Source organism: Botryllus schlosseri, chromosome 4 (assembly GCF_051294905.1).
Source record: "Botryllus schlosseri isolate E-star chromosome 4, Bs_hap1, whole genome shotgun sequence".
NCBI lineage: Eukaryota > Metazoa > Chordata > Ascidiacea > Stolidobranchia > Styelidae > Botryllus > Botryllus schlosseri.
Window position 1 is genome coordinate 26,133,618 of NC_137239.1, and position 19,855 is coordinate 26,153,472.

The window sequence follows — 19,855 nt, forward strand, 5'->3', positions numbered from 1 at the left end:
TTCAGTCCCTAGAAACTAAATTATCACCGAAGTGCGGCCTGTTCTACAGCCTTGGGCGCTTCATGCCAGCATGGGTTCTCCTGATACTCTTTAAATCCTTAATCCAATCGAAGTTACATTATGGCATCCTCTGTTGGGGGGCTGCCAGTAAAACTGCACTCAAGCCACTGCAGAAACTACAGCATAAAGTGCTCCGAATCATAGCTAGGGTCCCAAAGGGGCCTGGCTGCCCATCCAATAAGTCGCTGCTGAAGAGATTCGGCGTCCTAAACATAGAAGATATGCGGAAACTAGAAATCGCCAAGTTTATGTATCAGTTTCCCTGCGGTCGTTGCCCCGAATATTTCAATGACTTCTTTACCTCTGAATCAAAAGCGCACAAGTACAACACACGCGCGTCCACGTCGTCCAAATATCATATGATCGACCGAAAAGATCATCGCTCCATCAAATATGCCGGACCTGATGTGTGGAACAGTATCCCGCCGGCCATCCGACAGTCGACGAGCATGTCCACATTCAAGTCGAAATACAAGCAATTACTACTAAATAAATACAGTCCATCCTCAAGATTACCGGACCACGACTGACCTATCGATCTCGCTTCCCATGACATGCCGCCCTATTTCTTGTCGCATTCTTCTTCTATACTATTTTCTTTACTTTCATTCAGTGTGCATGCCTCCTCTTTACATCGCCTAGGCCAAGGTGGGTGTCAGATTCCATAGACTACTCCTTGTCGCTTCGACATCTTCCTGTCTTTTCATTGTATCGCATTTTTGTGGTGTATTGAACTGATAAAATTGCTAATAAACCAATGATGATGATGATGATGATGAAGCTCAGTGGTCCGGAGCGTCCTCTTCGAAAATGGCGAAGATGTTGTTGTAACTTGGGGAAGTCCCTGAGTGCACGTGTAATGTGAGGTAGAAGTTGCTTAGCTTACAGCAAAGAATATAGAATATAGAATATAGAATATATACATTCTTTGGCTTACAGTATAGATTACTAACCTACGTAGGTTACAGCCTTACGGCGCGCCATATGGATAAGATTCATATTCGATTAAATAATATAATTCTACTGGATATGGATTTATGCATGACAGAATATGTAATTATAAAGGTGATGGCACACCGTAAATCTCAATAAAACTGGATCTGGTTCGTTTTATTGCAGTTATTGGAAGGTGAAATAATGATGAAAAGACACCCTGCGGTAGGTGTCGAAATGAGTAGGAGCAGAAATTCAACCACATACTCATATTTTGCCTAGCCTTACGGATATTTGATGCACAGGTGTCGTATCTGGAACATACCTATGTAATGTATATTTCGAGCATATGTATCACAATCACATATGGATCAAAATGACCTCGACATGCCATTTCCGGCATTTCGTATACCTGTAAAGTGAGTTTAAATTCCATATCCATATACCATCAGTTTACTTCAACAGATTGATATAGCATATACCCATTTTTTCATCCTGGTATTCAATATTTCCTTCTGTAGTTCATTTGGTAAGACAAACTACAACCGTTACGGTATACACTATGGTAAAATCAAGTTCTAAAAAGACTGCTGGAATGCAAAATATGCCGACGCTAGTAACACGTCTTAAAAGTGTTGCCAAAAGAAGGGCTTCAAGTAGTTCGTCGTTAGAAGAGGATCTCAGAAAAATTTCAAAAACAGAATTGCCGAAAAATAAAAGTTCAAAGGCCAAAAAGCCTGGATTCCGTTTCACACGAGCCAAGTCTGCATTTGCTACTTATGTTAAAGAATCAGATTTATCGTCTGGAAACTCTGGATCCAGTACCAAGGATTCCAACTCTGCAATCACCGAAGGTGTGTCCAAACCTATTGCTGTGGACAAGTCTACGTGCGGCAGCAACCTAAATAGATCTAATGGTGGCTCTGATATTAATGAAATGCAAAAGGATGTAAAGCCTGAAACTCGAACCGCTTCTGAAGCTATTGTGGAATCACTGCAAACAGTTGACAAAGAAACCTCCACAATAATCAAACCAAAACAACGAGCCAAAAAGAAGCTGAAGAAAACATTGAATGCGGAATCCAAAACTGAAGACGCAACCTGCATCGGCCAGGTTGGAGGTGAAATTGATATCTCGTTCTGTTATGCTCAAGCCTACAGATAGCGCCGAAGTAGAAGTAGCCCTCTACAAAACTGAAATTGAACTAGACCCTCGACTATGATCGTCCCATCATGGTTTCTGAAAATGATCAGCCTGCACATTGGACATTTTATTGCTTATATTTTTAACTTCATGATAGAAAAGGGTGTCTATCCCAGCTATCTAAAAACAGCCAGAGTGGTCCCGATTCACAAAGCTGGTGTTAGAACTAATGTCACCAACTACAGACCGATATCTGTTCTTCAGTGTAGTGGGATTGTCTTCGAAATGTTACTCCTGTCCCGCCTATTTTCATATGTTGTCAAGATGTCTATAATTTCCCCTCACCAATTTGGCTTCGGCAACAAGCAATAAACCTCACGTGCACTCTTAATAGTGGCCGAGCACTGTCACTATGATATCCTGGAGACGCGAAATGTGGGGTGTAGTATTTTCCTCGATCGAAAAAAGGCGTTCGATTGCGTTGATCATAATATTCTCCTTTAAAAATTGGCGCGTTACGGATTCCGGGGCCCACAACTTGAGCTCATGAAAAGCTCCCTCACTGGACGCCAACAAATGGTTTCAATCTCCAACATCTTGTCCTCTCCTCAACTGGCTACTTCAAGGCTCAGTGCTTGGGCCGGTCCTCTTCACTTTGTATGTCAACATTTTTTAATCCTCATTGAGTACCACACTGTTGGCTGATGATACTCACCTCGTCTCTTGCTCATCATCTAAGGCTAAGTTGGGTGCCGTGACCTGCGATCAAATGCACAAAGTGCATGAGTGAACGAGCCACAATAATTTTTGCGTCAACGCCACGAAATCCCAATTATTGGCCATAAACTCAGAAAAAAAACTGGCCATTAACATCGCTGGTCAACCTATTTCCAATACGGAAAATACGAAATACCGTAATTTTCCATGCATAATCCGCAAAATTTTCACGATTTTTTGCCCTAAAATCGGGGGGTGCGTATTATACATGGGAATAACACGCTTGAAAAAAATCTCCCTTGATAAAAAACTTGAAATCACACCTTTCTTTATGTTTGTTTCCAATCGCGCATCACTTTCAGCCATCGTGCCCAGTAATTCGTATTATCAGTGTAATGCGCTACTAATTAGCAAAAAGCGTGTTGCCAATTAACGAGAGTCGTCTGCACAGCACACGCAATCTCCTGCTGAGTTGGTTTGCACGCGAGCGAAATTAGGTCATTCATTGATTGCCGCGCCCGCGTTCAGCAATCCTCGCTACTTCATCGACAGGCCGTGTGCGCAAAATATAATCGCTTGCGTAATCAGTCGCACCTCCAACAGGCGTGGTGTGCATGACATAACCGTTGGCCTGAGCAATCGCATCTGACCTTGTGCGCAAGATGTCGCGTCGCCGGCCTCGCAGCCTTTGGCTGCTATTTACTATCGTATAAAGGCAATACCGCTACTTGTATAATGATTAGCAATTGCATCCGTAATAGGCCTCGTGCGCAAGACGTCTTATCGCTGGCCCGAACTATCGCGTCGCCAGCCTTGCAGGCTTTGGCTGCTCTCTGCTATCGTTTAGAGACAATGCCGTTAATTGCTTAATGATTTAGCGATGGTTATGTCATGATTCGCATTGACATCGCGAAACAGAACACCATCGTGTACTAAAAAACAGCTATTCATGTACTGCAAATGCAGGGTGCGTACTATACATGGGTACAGGTTTTTTCCAAGAATTTACATGCCATTTTAAGGGTGCGTATTATACATGGGGGCGTACTATACTTGGAAAATTACGGTACCTTGGTGGTTTTACTAGACTCTTACACGTCTTGAAAGAGTCACATTCAGTCGCAAGAAAAAAAATTATCACAAAACTGCGTAGAGACTACATGCCAGTCCGGGTCCTTTCGATACTCTTTAAATCATTATTCTAATCATAGTCACAATATGGCATCATATGTTGGGTGGCTGCCAGTGATAGCATACTGAAGCCACTGCAAAAGCTGCGACATCAGGTCCTCCGTATTATAGCCAGGGCACCAAAGGGTTCAGGATGTGTGTCACACAAATCACTGCTCAAAAGATTCAGTGTCCTAAACATAAAAGATATGCGCAAACAAGTTTATGCCTCAGTTCCACTGCAGCCACTGCCCCGAAAACTTCATGATCTTTACCTCAGTATCAAAAGTGCATAAGCACGACAGAAGTCCAACTACCATATGGTAGACGAAAAAGATTATCGCTTCATCAAATATGCCGGACCTGATTTGTGGAACAGTATTTCACCGGCAATCCGACAGTCATCGAGCATGTCCTTGTCCACATTCAAGTCGAAATACAAACAATTTCTACCGAATGAATACTAGTTTGCCCTCTAGTTTACCGGAACACGACGTGACATATCAATCTCGCCTCATTACACATGTCACCCTTTTTTGTCACATGTCCTTTTATACTACCTTCTCTTACTTTTCATCAAGTGTGCATGCCTCCTTTTTTACATCGCCTAGTCCAGGTAGGTGTCTGATTTCAAAGATTACTCCAAGTCGTTTCGACACCTTCCATATCTTGCATTGTATTGCAGTGTTGTGGTGTACATTAGGGTTGTTCAAAAAAAATTTTTTTTCCAAATCTCACTCGCCTACTGACTAAATCGTCAGGTTGTCCAAGAAAACGATGCACACCAAATTTGACTCAATTCCAACCAGTCAAGGCCGTGCAATCTTGAATTGAAATTTTTAATTTATTAATAAAAATTTAAAAAAAAAATTCTCAAATTTTTCTGTCAACCCCATGAAATTGTTGAGCTGTCTTCAAAGACGATGCAGAACAAATTTGAGTCAATTCCGACTTGTAGAAGCGGAGTTATTCGCGTTTTTCGTTGATAATTGTCGGATTATCCTTGATCCGGGGATTATCAACGAAAAACTCAAATAGTTCCGCTTCTACTAGTCAGAATTGACTCAAATTTGTTTTGCATCGTCTTTGAAGACAGCTCAACAATTTCATGGGGTTGACGGAAAAATTTGAGAATTTTTTTAAAAATTTTTTATTAATAAATTAAAAATTTCAATTCAAGATTGCACGGCCTTTACTGGTTGGAATTGAGTCAAATTTGGTGTGCATCGTTTTCTTGGACAACCTGACGATTTAGTCACTAGGCGAGTGAGATTTGGAAAAAAAAGTTTTTTTTGAACAACCCTAGTGTACATTTGCAATAAATTTAATTGAATGAAACAGATCCTGAAATGGATGAAGAAATGAACGAATCTGTCGGACCACCAAACGAAACAGCCGGTACTGGGACAGGTACTGAATTAAATTGCTTTTATTACCCTAATTGCTATTGTTTGGTCGACTGATTATTCATTTTAAAACCTCATTGTGTCTGCCGAAATCTGGAATTGCGTACCACATGCATGAATCCGAAACCCATATAGTTAACCTAACGCACACTGATAGTTTAGTTTAGTGCCGAATATGCTGTCTCACACGACAGTAAAAACATGATCCTCGTGCAGAGCGAAACATGGAACCGGACATCTCTCCTTTAACACACCCCAAAAGGGATTAAATACAAATACATATGGCTAAGGGTAAGGGAAGACCCCATTACGTAATAGTAAATGCTAGTTACACTATGGCACATTCATTTTGTGACTGTGGGTTGATCACAAGTATTTTGCGCAACGCAAGCAAGTCCTAAGATTTAAAATACGCAAGTGAATCCAAGGTAAAATTTCTCATTCTGACTAAAGACATTGTAGTAACGTAACTTGATGAATATGTCTCGATAATAGTTATTTGATGTTATGGATTCCAATTGTTCTTGACAGCGTCACTATGTATTTGGGAACGATTTGATTTTCTTTTTTTAGAGGGTGGTGGGCTCCAGACTCGGACAAATAGATGTATATAATTCTAGTTGTTAAGCTCTAATTCTAATCTAATTTGTTTTAATTTGCTCTAATTTCAATTCTAAACTAATTTATTGTTTTCCTGAAAATTCCTATTTGTCCGAGGCATTTTGCAGCGAGTTAACAAGAATGTCTCGTGCATGAAAATCCAGTGCCAAGCCGCCATCGCCTTATACTTACACTTTATCAGTCTTAGTAGATTGTGACGAATAATAGCCTGCTAGCGTAGTAGCTTGTAGTCAGCGAATAACATTCTAGTTTATAAAACTTTACGTTGGTATGGTACAACGCCGTGCTGACTAACATGGACGATTGCTCATGGTTACCAAAAAAGAAGTAATATTTTATTGAAGTAGTACAGATACAGAAAATATCATCATCATAAGCGTCATTTTGTTTTGAACTGAGCTGCGTACGATACCCGACAACGCTTTTCGGCGACTAATAAAGCGATATTGGGGCTAGCCAGACTTGTTACTAGCTGATAGACCATCTCAACCTAAAGATTGATCTCGTGGGGACGTCCCATGCCATTTTCTAAATTCATCGGTCTTGGCAGTGTTTGGGCTGGGCTGTTGCACATAGAGGCCGTAAGCTTATTGATATCAGCTGACTCTCCATCGACGGAATGCTGTTGCCATCGCCGAAGCCGTTTCAGCTAGTGTGGAATAGTGTTGTTGGGCACATGCGAATAGCTTATTTTGAAACAGCAACAATAATTTGAAAAGTTCTGAAATGCTTCCAAAATGCTTTATTTCGCGTTCTTCCAAAATCAAAATCAGATCGCCGGCCGCAATTGCGGCGACCCTGGGTATAGTAAAAAACGAGCCAAGCTTGGTGTACTTGTACAGATGTTACCATTCTCATGGTTATGGGAATGCACTGTGGTTTGATATGAACTGATTTTGCTGTATATATTTCCCATTCACAATTTCCGAGTTTTTGCTAATTCAGTAATTTTAATCTAATTTGTATAAAAACTGTGTAGCTTTAATTCTAATTATAATCTAATTTAGAAAAAACTGTGTAGCTCTAATTCTAATTTAATTCGAAAAAGCTGAACATTTTCTAGTTGTCCAAGTCTGTTGGGCTCACCAGAATCAGTAAAACAATATCGTAGCTTTCAATATCAGAATCAATAAAACAGTGGCTTTCAAATGGAGCTACTTCAAAAGAATCCTAGGTACTGTCAATGAGTGCATGGTTAGTGGCATAGGCGCCGAACCTGGGCATGCCAGGCATGCCTAGACATTTTTTTAGGCATGCGGCATGCCTAGAATTCGGTTTGGCCTGAATCGGCATAAACCCCGATTGTGTTATTTAGAACGAATCGTAATGTATTTCCGTTTACGACATTACCTGCTACCGCTTATGTGAGTGAGGTAACCCGTTGCGCGCGGCCAATTAGCTACAAGCGCGTTGCCAATTAACGAGATTTGTCTGTGCACACTGCACAATGTAACGCGACGCGATCTCCCGCTGAGATGATCGCGAAATTGTGTCATTGATTGCCGTGCGCTCGTCAATCATCGTTGGGGACGCTTGCCTGCTTTATCGCGTCTACGACAAGCCTAGTTTCACTTGCTTGAGCATGAAATCACATCAGCAGTAGGCCCGGTGCCATCGCTGCCTGCACTATCGCATCTGCATTGGCGCGCACGATATTATCGCTTGCCTACACAATCGCATCTGCAACAGGCCTGGTACGAAAGATATCATCGCTGGCCAACTATCACGTCTAGAGCCGAGCATGCGTTGGCTCCCATCTCTCGAGTCTACCATGCGTTAGTTCCAATCTCTCGATGGCTTGGTGACAATGCCGTTAGGTGTTTGTTGGTTAGCGATTGTAATTAAAGAGCGACATCGCTGACCTGAATAACATCGAATGTCCGCAGACAACTCTGACATTTTGCCTTGCGCAAATCGTCGCCGAGGTTACGTAATACGCGTTGATAAGCGGCGTATTTAATTGTTCGCTAGCGATCAGGAACTCGCTAATTGACAGCACTTCCGGCCTCGTTGACAAGCTTATCATACGCGCAAGTTTGTTAACACGAAGATATTGCATAATCGGCATTTATGCAGGCACTTAACTCTCATGAATTGATGCTATATTATCCCTAATTATCAATTCCGTCGGATCATGACGTCATTCCTTCGTGACGTCATCGAACTCGCATGCCTAAGGAAAATTAGCGTTCGGCGCCTATGGTTATTGGTTATCATTAGTATCAATGAGTAGAAGAGTAGCTTTCAAACTTTCAGTGTAGGAATCAATGAAACGGTCGCTTTCAATCCTAGCTATTGTAAACGAGTGCATGGTTCAGGTTATCATTAGTTTTCATGAGTAAAACATTCTCTTCTTCAATGCCAGATACTAATGCCACAACTACCGAGGTAGAGGACTACGATGAAACCTCATTTGAAGAAGAATGCAAAAAATACGAAGAGCAGTTTCTCAATTTGAAAAACGTTCTCAAAGGTAGAAAATTGGAAGTTCTGCCTGAAGTCGTCGTCGTCTCGGCAAGCACGGATGGGTCGAAGGTTTTAGTCGGCTGTGATACCGATATCAATTTGCAAGGGTGTGCAAAAGTGTCGGTGCTCAAGGGTTGCGTATTGGCTCATGGATGTATGCTATCTTCTAAGTCACAAAGCCAAATATTTTATGCTTCGACGCACGATCCTGCTCTTGTGATCAAAATTCAACATGCAGAGGTGGAGGTATTGTCGCATTCTTTGAGGAATACTTTTTCTTCCGCTATTACTGCTGACGACATTGGAAACTTATCCAAGTGTAAGGTAGTCATACTTTTGTCATCTGTGGATGACTGTAAATATCACGTGTATCCAAGATACCCAAATCTCTTTTGTATGCCTACGGAGAATGATATGTCTCGAGAACTATGTACTGGATGCTACCTTGTCGGTTCAAAATCAGTGTTGATCGACTTTCCTGGATACAGTATCACATGTGATGAAATTCTTCAAGAAATGAAAGGTCGATACAGGGAAGGAAATCAATGTGAAGAGACGGGAAGTGAAATTGTTTGGAACAAAGCGTCGGTTGTGACTGTTGGGAATAAAGGCGCTGGGAAATCTACGTTTAACAGATATCTCGTAAACTACTTACTTAACCACTACGACATGGTGAATTACATAGACTGTGACGTAGGGCAACCTGAATTTACGATACCAGGATGTGTGTCTGTTACATATGTAACATCGGCTGTACTGGGACCACCATTTACGCACCTTGAGCGATCTCGCTACTGTTCATATTTTGGCGCTTTGACTGCATCTCAAGATCCGGACCGGTATGTGGAGTGTGTGAATGATGCTATGATGCATATAAAACCAGGATATCCGATAGTTGTGAACACTATGGGTTGGATTAAAGATTTAGGGATGAATTTGCTTGTGGATGTGTTGAAGGTGACGCAACCGGCATTTGTTGTGCAGCTGTCATTGCGAAAAGAATACAAACCGTCACCCCATATCACTAGAGACTACGTTGATGATTTCGGTAGTGTTACAAAGCTTGTGGCTGCCGATATTCCTGATTACCAGCACTTTTGGATAAAGATAGACTTGCCTTATCAACCAACGCTGCATCGTGGAGATATGAGAGACTTGCGGTTACTGTCGTATTTTCGAAGCGTTCAAGAAAAATGCACTGTACGCGATTTCGGTGATAGAAACCCAATCATAAGCATGGATGCGTTGTGCCATGTGAAGCCATATGTAGTGTTACTAAAAGATGTCCTGGTTTCTGTGTGTCACGATAGCAATATTCTGAAGAGTCACGCGTTGTCTGTATTGAACTGTTCCATCGTAGGTCTGTCCACTGTGTCAAAATCTGATTTTGATGAAGGATCGGCAAAGATATACCTCGGGTCTCCGCCTACTTCGAAATGTCATGGTTTTGGGATAGTGAGAGGTGTCTGCCCGTCCAAACAAGCTTTGTATATTATTACAAGCCTTCCTCGTGAAACATTGGTCAAAGTGAACTGCGTATCGGTGGGTTCTGTGTTGATTCCCAACGCTTTGTACGACAATGATGAAAGGAAGTCGGTGATTCAATCGAAAGCTCCGTATGTGGTGAAGGACTTTCCTACTCATGTGAGAGGATCTAATAGATTTAGATCCTACAAAATTTTCAAGTAGCGGGTGGTCTGACTTGATTATGGTCGCCGGTGTTGGAGCTGAGGAGTTCACCTCCGTTACCACGATGAATCGTTCAAAGTGCATTCCATTCGTTGGGCCAGGAATATGGTATAGCTGATACCTGATACCCTCCCGAATATCACTGAGTTGTCAAGCAATTGTAGACAGTCTACGAAGGATGCTGCTCTTTCAAGCCTGACTGTGGTGGGTTGGTGTGACTATTTCAATGAAATGTCTTCCTCCCTCACGTTTAGCACTGCTTAGAGCACTTCTATTTGTGATGGAAATTTTGAAAATGGAGTGCAGTGTATTTCTTAAATTTCTTTGACACTTCCAATTTTAAATGATTTAACAATGAATAGATCATGCACGGTGCATTTATTGTAAGCTCGTAATTGCGATTGTCACAGCATGAAAAATAAGTGAGGCTTGACAGGTTAAGGGACTATGAGATCCAGTACATCTGTTGAGTGACTGTGGATATATCAAGTTTATTGATATATAGACCAGGCAACCTTTTACCAGAGTTGTAATGACTCGACTCGAGTCACGATTTTCTGATGGAAATGACTCGAGTCAGTGCGTATGACTCAAGACACAGACGGCCAAGACCGTCATTTCATTGTAATTTCAAAGAATAGTAAAGTAACCACACTATTGGGATTTCGTCTATTGGTAGGCTACTGGTACTTGAAAATGCGACCAGAAACTGCCAAAAGTGAGGAAAATTAGTATATTATAATTGCAAACCATTCGATATCACCAAACAGAGTTATAAAAAGTGGGTTCAACAAGACTTGAACTGGAAACTGAGCAGTCAAAACAATGACTTGGACTCGAGTCATAGTACCATGTGTATTGTACCGGTGAATTGAAAATCGCTCGAGTCAAAACTATATAAGTGAGATTGACTTGTGGCTCGGAGCCTTGTGACTTGGTTACATGTTACAACCCTCCCTTTTACTCTGTAGTCGAGTCTCCAAATGACATTTTATTCGCTGACCGGTCTTCAAATATTCAACATTGAAAATTTATTGCAGCTTGTACAGTTAGTTCACTCAGTATCACACATTCCGATCGAAGACAACTTCCTATCTATATACGGTATACATTTTTTATTAGTGTGACCAGTACATTTCTAATGCCACACTTTACTTGCAAAACTAAACAAACTTTTCGCGGACCGGTGATGAACTCATCACGGATGACTTGGACTGGCTCATGCGAACCAATGATCCATCTGACACTGTGTGTTCCACTCTGCGACACAGTTCCAACACCACTCGAAGTGACACACCCGGCATGTCATGTGCATGCACCCCCCGTTTCTCTCAGTGGCAGAACCGCAACCGGGACACTTTTTTGCAATCTTTCCGATCACCCTGACACTTTCAAGGTATTCTTCTGCTGCCTTACTGTCACCCGCTTGAGAAGACAGCGCTGCAGTGCAGTCGGTCGTGCCGTGATAGTCTCTCTTGCAGTTTGAACAGAAATGTAATTCACATGAGGGACATGATACCCTAATATTACTCTCCTGAGACATAGAGCTCGCAAAAAGTCCTGCGCAACACCGCGGATTTGGACACACCATACCGTCTTTACTTGACGTGAGGCACTCCTCAGTCGCGTAAACTTGGTACAATTGGTACTCATCGTTTCCGAGGATATGCATAACATGCGTGTCGCTAAGATAAGAGTCTGCGCATCCATCTGGACATGCTAAAGTGTAGCCGTCATTACCGTGTAGCACCATGCTTCGTTCCCTTAAATTAGTCCTCGCGTACTGTTCGAAACAACTCAAACACATTACATGATCAGAGTGGCAAGGGAAGTTAACAACAGGGTCGGTACAATCTAAGCAAGTTAAGCATAAGGAATGATTGATGTTGCTTGTAACATTAGGCAAAGGCACAGTGGATGATTCTTGAGCGCATGCGCTACATTTAAAGTAAAAATCTGCGTCACAAATAGCTCCTGTACATTCATTCGATTTACAGTTACCGGTGATTTGTCCTGGTCTAATGACATCCATCCAACCTTGAGGATCTCGATTAAGAGTTACAGTGTCTTGGTTACAGTTGCCGCACCGCACACGTAATTTGCTAGCTACCACTTTAACACACAGTTTGCAGTACCCGTAGTACCTCGGCCAATTCCTGTCTTTCGTATAATCTCCGTTCACGTTGTCAACAGATTGTTTTAATGTTTGGAACGGTGAATTCCACAGACGATGCATCCATATCCCGGTCAAAAGGGGTAATTTACATGGCATTGTCGCCAATGTGTCACAAGTGTTAGGGCTGTCAACTACATGTAACGTTGTCGCAGATGTGATGTTGTAAGATTCCAAATTTTCGTGATCCTTCATTACCCGGCCGCAGAATATGATGTCATAGTTATGGTTGGGTCTCCCTGTGTTCAGACGCAGGGCATCTTTGATATCCGATATTGTGGTGGTGGTTGGCAAACACATTTGCACTTGTGACCCGCCTTGGTGAAGTCGTAATGAGATAGATACGGTTTGGCCTTGTTGGTGCATTCTCGTTCCTGAATACATGCATGTAATCAGCAAGGACAATTTAAATGGACAATGTATCAAATTTGATTGATTGACTTCACAAAACCAGTTCGACGGCTTCCTTTTGACGTACTGTATTGGAGTTAATGTTTCTTGTATCGAAAAATTTCACAATACGAATGATGATGATCATTGCTGTCGACTGCGGAGTGTGGATATTCACCCATCGCTGGCATACTTTCCAATTGCATCTCAAAATTATTCGAACACAGGTTTGTTCATAAATCACTACCGCCTACACTTGAAGTTGTCAAACGGCAGTTTTACTTGTACGCTGATTCAGTGGCATAAGATTGGTACGGTAGTCATCTTGATCGATTGGATAATAATGGTCTGGGTATACATAAGTCACCTCCGGTGGTGGTCAGTATAAAAGTACTTGTACATTTTCCAAGCTACTCAAGTGTTTTACCTACTTGTACTACTTACTCAAGTGGGTATGCTGTTTCATCACTCTACTTCAACAGTTTTAGGCATCACTACTTCCTTTTTACACTTATGATTTTGTAAAGTAGAAGGTAGATTTGGGATATGCTTGCATCACTATTACAAGTGGAATTGTCTTGAAAACTGGGCTAAAGATATCCTGCATCATTGTAAGTGTACCATGATACATTTTCGGAAAATTGCACCTGTTCGTTGTATCATTGGTCATTTTGCGTTGCTAGCAAAGATGCATATGTAATTTTGAAAATTACCACCTCAAATTGACCGCGAAAACTATGTGACCCATTACTTTTTGAAACTGCTTACTTGAGAACTTCTCAAATTGTCATTTTCTGCTTCTACTCAAGTAGGCTACTTTTGACATGTCTTTGCAATTGCTTGTTTTCCTGGTAATTGAGTAGAAATTGACCATACCTGGACACCACAATGTTCACAGTCGTCAGTAATGAAGTTGGCGACTACTTTTCAGAATACTCCAGTAAGTTTCGTTAACTTGCTGTGCTTTTCAAGCGGTATGCATTTAGATTGCTTCTACTACTAAAGTAGAAAGCAGTGTCTGGAATATGGAAAAACAGGCAGCACTTTTAAGAGTGAAATTGTCATAGAAATGGTCAAGCCCTTGTATTACAACAACAGAATTGTATTTTGAGATACCGGTAACACGTATTTGTGACAGCATCGGTCAATGGTCATCAATGTTAACCCAGGAGATCGCTCTAGCAATTTTGAAAAGCCAAACGCCACCAATTGACCAAAGTGGGTCTGCGAAATTTCATACCAATTGCTTGCTTCAAACTATTTTACAACTTCTCAGACCTGCTTCGCACTTCCGATTGAAGTAGTTTTGATATGTCCTGAAAGTCATTAATGCTACTACTATCTCACCAATGACTGCTTGACCAACTCAGTAAATTACATGTGATATGTTCCAGTAATTCTTTCCGTGGTTATAATATTTCACCGAAGTGTAGATGGTGGCGGTTGATAGTGCTGCAATGCTTCTGCAAACGGACTCCACTGACTCGCCAGACCAGTAATCAGTCTCAACATCAATTCACACTGATAGAACTAATTATATTTGGCTGACCAAAACAAAAAATAACACGTATTAATGTAATGCATTACAGGATGGTGGTTGCTAGTAGCAACTTGCTACTATAAAAGAAACAATTTAATGAAGAAAATTGATTATCGTGACACGTTCGTTGTTGACAATAACTGTACAGAAATAAATCGGGAATATCACAAGCGATTCATGATAATTTGATAAAGTACTAAGCAATCCACTCGAGTAGTCTCAGATATAATCATTTCATCAATTTAGCTGGCTGAATCACATCTCAATAGTAATAACATGAACTTCCTGCCGTCATTAATCCTACTTCACGTCAATTTCATACATTGCATGTTAATTGAAATTTCAGCATGACAATAATCAGGAGCAACCACAGGCCAACAACATGTTTTTTCAAATAGTACATAAATAAAGGCTAGGTACAATATAATTATCAGGCAACAAGCGTAATAAGATGCATTCGTTAATTTTAAGCATAGAATATATGTAGAATAATTAGCATGAAAGCAGTCGTAATGTCAATTGGCAACACTTTGTAAGTTGCATCAGATTGTATTATTAACAGTTAGGATCAGATTATATATCTTCACGTCCCAACATGTCAGTAAGAACATTAATGTTTGGATTCAAACTCAGTGGTTACAACGTATGGCCAACAACAGATCTACTACACAAAAGATACAAAGGTTGTACAGGCAAAATGAAGAACAAAGACACTATTAGGTTAACTATCTGTAAAGATTGTACAAGCAAAAAAGAACAAAGGCACGATTAGGATAAGTAGGCTATAAGTAAGAACAAACGCCAATCAAGTGTGAACAATATCTCAAAAAGTATTATAGGTCCGTCCCCAGATTTGCAGTATTTGGCCTGTCCCAAACAGATAACTGTCTGTTCTCAAATGCTAGTCAATTGTTAAGGATAATTCAGAAGTAATTAGGTATGTCCCTAGATTTGCAGATTGAGTGAGTGCAGTGGTCTAAGTTCTGTTGTGGGATAATCTTGTCCCAAAAACATAATGGCAAACTATACATAGGCTAATGACGATAGGTAGTTATGAGGATAAAAAAAAATTAACACTTTATTCCAATTTGCTAACAACCTCTGCTTTCATTACTGGTTTTGTTTGATGCGTCCCGTTCATATGACCATTCAAGGTCTCACAGGCATCTTTTTCCTTGCGGTTCTGATTTTTAGAACCTTGCAACTTCTGCAAAACAGTAAATGCGGGTACGTCTTTTGCGAGTACTTGAAGAAAAAGGCCAAAATTGATTACGATCATGAGGGGAAAAGAAGTAACTAATAAGATGAAGTAACCAATCGAAAGCTCAGAACGATCAAGTATGACACGTCTTAACATCCAAGAAAGGCTCACAAAGCGGAACATAAAGAATGTGATGATATTGAAAATCTTATTCACAGTGTAGAAAGGACCATCATAAATTTTGGCCATGCGAAAGATTTGACGAGCGTGTAAAAATATTGAATTGATTTCCACAAGTAAGCAGACTATAGCGATTGGAACGTGGTCGCCTGTGACAACAACTACCGTAAAGCATAGTATCACCACAAAATGGTGACACAGTAATATTAAAGATTCCTTCAAACTCGAGCCAGAAAGAACACCGACATCAATTGCGTCGTACCAGAAATATCCAGTCGACATTTCAATCAAGTTGTACGCGAATCTGATGTCATAATCTTGAAGATTGTTCAACAAAGTCGGTTCTATGCTCACACAATAAATACATCCCAGTCCTGCACACAATGCATGTATCCATGATATCCATACGTTGTACCATCTCCATTTGTGCTGTACTGCATCAGGGATCGTGAAACGCGTTATGAGGTATCTCATGATGGAGAAAAATGTGAATGATGCGAACATGATTTCATATGCCATGACGAAGATACGTTATTTGATTGGCCGTTGCTTGAATGAAGTTCCACCAGACTAGTTCAAATTTTCAGTACAAAAAAAACAAAAAAAAATCTGCAAAGTGCCAAAAGAAAACGAATTTTAGAAATTAATATTTCATTTCATTTCAACATGAAAAAGTAAGTTTCCATCAAAACAGAAACGCCTGCATTTTTTATACACAGTAAATACACAGCAACAATGCTGGCGCACAACTACATAAAAATTCAAATCGTGTCAGGCTGTCACAATTAGGCACGGTACCTATTAATCTACCATACCGTACTGGTATATAGAATCAAACCACAACGTCTAACAAATTTCAATCACCCTAATAGAATCAAAATTGCTCAAAGCAATCAAGCATGTCTTACTGCATCATACTCTCGTAGAAGAATTGAACAAATGATTTACGCCCTCACCAATTTACATCTTTGGGTAGAAGTAAAATGACATCGTAAGCAGACATGGACAACTAGATAACAACGCTAGTTATAGTTTGATCTATATTCAGTTGATTTTTGTTGTATTTCTTTGTTCTTTCTAATTTCGATTTCAATCCATTTCGAATTCACTAATTTTGATCCAATTCGGAAAAATTCTGTATAGCTTCAATTCTAATCTTATTGAAAAAGCTGAGTAGTTTCTAGTTTTCCAACTCTGGCCGCACGACAGTAGGACTTGACATGTCTAATTGTCTATTGTCTACCTCTCCAAGTTTCAAGTTAAATGACATTTGGCGTTAACTGAAATTGAGAATTCAAAGGAATTAAGAATACACTATATCGTAAGAACAACGCGACAAGGTTTTTGGAGTGGCAACTGACATTCTGCCAAGGCTGCTGTGATCTAGCATATTGTTTTATGCATATAACGTATACCGTACGCCAAACATCGGGCGGTAATCTATGAATCGCTTGTTACCGTTAACCGTAGTTTGCATTCTAAATTGAGGACCACAGTACACAGTAGGCGGCACATTCTCCAAATTGCGAGGTCCGGATCTGGGTTATCGCATTCCAGTAAATATATAATCGTATGTATGCAGCTGAATATACCACTTTTGTAAGCAATAAAGTAGTGAATATTGCTCTAAGATGATTCTCGGACTCAATTCTCATAACAAGTCTTCCGTACAATGCATTGATGACGACTGGTAATCGGGCACCACAAGCTGGAAGTAGTGAGCAGCGATAAAAAGTACGTTCAAAATGAGATTAGGGGGATCCCCCGCAAGGGTACGATCTCTTGACCTGTGTTAGCACTTAGCAGCTTATACGTACTCGCCGAAGTTAGCAGCGTTGCCTCCCCAGCGTTTTTATGGTACAGGTTTGTGTGATAAATTCACCTTGGTGAGCTTGTAACTTATAACACATAGACGATGTACGAATTTAAAACACCCTTCGCATTAACGGTATTACATCGTTATCGTTGCCCCGAATATTTCAATGACTTCTTTACCTCGGAATCAAAAGCGCACAAGTACAACACACGCGCGTCCACGTCGTCCAAATATCATATGATCGACCGAAAAGATCATCGCTCTATCAAATATGCCGGACCTGATGTGTGGAACAGTATCCCGCCGGCCATCCGACAGTCGACGAGCATGTCCACATTCAAGTCGAAATACAAGCAATTACTACTAAATAAATACAGTCCATCCTCAAGATTACCGGACCACTACTGACCTATCGATCTCGCTTCCCATGACATGCCGCCCTATTTATTGTCGCTTTCTTTTTCTATACTATCTTCTTTACTTTCATTCAGTGTGCATGCCTCCTCTTTATATCGCCTAGGCCAAGGTGGGTGTCAGATTCCATAGACTGCTCCTTGTCGCTTCGACACCTTCCTGTCTTTTCATTGTATCGCATTTTTTGTGGTGTATTGAACTGATAAAATTGCTAATAAACCAATGATGATGATGATGTTGGATTAAGAGACCGCACTTCGTTTTGACATTCTACTATCTGTCAATTACATCCCATCCATTGTGTCTTGTGTATCGCACTTTACATCGTGTGTCTTGCGCAGATGAAAATACTAACCGCGATGAATGATTGATTTAGCGTTTAACCTCTCGGTATATACGTACATAGCTAGATATTGTATATGCATAGAAGTGTCTTAATCGTGGAGATGTGACCTTGGACTACTCATGGACTCGTGGAAATTGAACACGTTGACTAGTTGAACATGGCTTGTCATGTCAGGAACTGGATGTAATGGTAATTATTAGTAGACTATTTTCCATGTGATGTCATAGATTACGAGTTAAAATCCGAGTGAGGTAAAAACTAATGATTCAATTGAATCACTCAAATGTCAGATTATGAAAAGTTTCTTTCATTATGCAAGTTTACCAAACTTACTCAGTACATCATGCCGAAACCAAAGCACTTCTTGCGCTTTTTTCAAGTTTTCAACTTTCGAGAATCGGCGTAGCTTTCATATTATGTTGCTGCTTCTTTGACTATATTTCACATATCCTTTGATTCACTACTCTTACTTAAAAAAATTGGGATTATCTGCTTCAGTAGAATCATTACCTTCAGTCACCATAAATGCTATTTATGGTCCAGAACAGGGACAACCAACATACGGCACGCAGAGAGTTTCTACCACGAAAGTGAGATTCTAATCTAAAAGTACAGACAAATTTTATGCGCCAAAGAATGAATCCAAGTTGCCAACCTGAGAAAGACGGTCATGAAACAACATTTTCTGTTCGGGTCTACATATACATTCGCGAGCAAACATCTTCGACCATGAACATTAACAAGACAAGGCTATGTACCAATATACCTGAGGCTCATGTGCAGTGCTTACTAAGGGTTTCTACATCTGACATGCACCCAGAGTTCAAAAAACTTGTTGACAACTTTGATCAATCACCGATGTCTGATTGACTTCAACAGCAATTGAAGTACGTTTGTTGTGATATTCATTAAATACTGTTTTGGTCTCTATGCTTTAAAGTTTAAGTTTACATTAAATACGTTTTATTCCTAGTATAGGTGAAAAAACGCGATTGTTGCATCGATTCTGTAATCTGGCCTGCCAAGTAGGCCTACTTCATTTTCCCCGATCAGGCCCGCCTACCGGGGAAGTTGCCCGCCCCTGGTCTAGAAGATGATCTTTGGTGCTTTGTTGTTAATCTATAATGAATATGACAAGGCCCATTGAGCACTGTCATGTGCAAATCACAATCAGTAAGGCATCAAGCTTTCTTCATGCGATTCAAATGCATTACTGAATTGCAGAAAGGTACTAGGAATAATCATAATTAATTGTGCTGTTTTCATCCGTCTTGAAAAATGACTCTGACAGTGAGAAAGCTTTAGAACACTGTATGAGTATTTCAGGTTTCATTTTCACTGCATATTGCAGCAATAGATGGGAACTTGTTAAGCTATAACCTATCTTCTCTGGGTTGACCTGTATCAGAATGGTAGGTAACCTTGTATCGTAAGTTCAGCGTATAAGTCTCATATACTCCACGTGGTGTAAGAGACACTTACATACTCCAAGTAGATTACAACAGGAAGTAATATTTTCATGGATGGATGATCGCGATATCATTGTAAAAGCTCAATTAGGATAGGGTTACCACGGAAAACCTGATAGA

General features: G+C 40.5%; 3 protein-coding genes across 5 annotated transcripts; 1 reads left to right on the forward strand and 2 right to left on the reverse strand.

Annotated features, from left to right (window-relative positions):
* Nucleotides 1-1,230: 1,230 nt before the first annotated feature.
* On the forward strand, nt 1,231-10,601 carry LOC145437609 (polynucleotide 5'-hydroxyl-kinase NOL9-like). The gene is made up of 3 exons (XM_080314879.1): nt 1,231-2,114; nt 5,366-5,434; nt 8,417-10,601. The coding sequence occupies exons 1-3, from the start codon at nt 1,556-1,558 to the stop codon at nt 10,204-10,206; spliced, it is 2,418 nt and encodes an 805-aa protein (XP_080171005.1). The 5' UTR covers nt 1,231-1,555; the 3' UTR covers nt 10,207-10,601.
* Nucleotides 10,602-11,365: 764 nt separating this feature from the next.
* LOC145437610 (E3 ubiquitin-protein ligase parkin-like) lies at nt 11,366-15,260 on the reverse strand. Of its 3 annotated transcripts, none has more exons than XM_080314881.1 (2): nt 14,117-15,260; nt 11,366-12,753 (listed from the first exon to the last, which is right to left on the reverse strand). In XM_080314881.1, exon 2 carries the CDS (start codon nt 12,743-12,745, stop codon nt 11,426-11,428), a length of 1,320 nt encoding a protein of 439 aa, XP_080171007.1. In that variant the 5' UTR covers nt 12,746-12,753; nt 14,117-15,260; the 3' UTR covers nt 11,366-11,425. The 3 variants fall into 3 exon arrangements, with proteins under 3 accessions (XP_080171007.1, XP_080171006.1, XP_080171008.1); XM_080314880.1 differs by having other exon boundaries at nt 14,048-15,260; XM_080314882.1 differs by lacking the exon at nt 14,117-15,260 and adding an exon at nt 13,646-14,020.
* A 30-nt stretch (nt 15,261-15,290) lies between these two features.
* LOC145437612 (TLC domain-containing protein 2-like) lies at nt 15,291-16,397 on the reverse strand. Its single transcript, XM_080314883.1, has one exon. The coding sequence runs from the start codon at nt 16,207-16,209 to the stop codon at nt 15,388-15,390; it is 822 nt and encodes a 273-aa protein (XP_080171009.1). The 5' UTR covers nt 16,210-16,397; the 3' UTR covers nt 15,291-15,387.
* Nucleotides 16,398-19,855: the final 3,458 nt, after the last annotated feature.

Bases quoted from the DNA above. Each gene is read 5' to 3' on its own strand.
- LOC145437610 (XM_080314880.1), bottom strand. From the start codon at position 14,096: ATGACTTTCAGGACATATCAAAACTACTTCAATCGGAAGTGCGAAGCA. The intron at 12,754-14,047 runs GTCTGAGAAGTT...GCATGTATTCAG, and splicing joins CAATCGGAAGTGCGAAGCAG to GAACGAGAATGCACCAACAA.
- LOC145437612 (XM_080314883.1), bottom strand. From the start codon at position 16,209: ATGGCATATGAAATCATGTTCGCATCATTCACATTTTTCTCCATCATG.
- LOC145437609 (XM_080314879.1), top strand. From the start codon at position 1,556: ATGGTAAAATCAAGTTCTAAAAAGACTGCTGGAATGCAAAATATGCCG. The intron at 2,115-5,365 runs GTGAAATTGATA...TGAATGAAACAG, and splicing joins CTGCATCGGCCAGGTTGGAG to ATCCTGAAATGGATGAAGAA. The intron at 5,435-8,416 runs GTACTGAATTAA...CTTCAATGCCAG, and splicing joins AACAGCCGGTACTGGGACAG to ATACTAATGCCACAACTACC.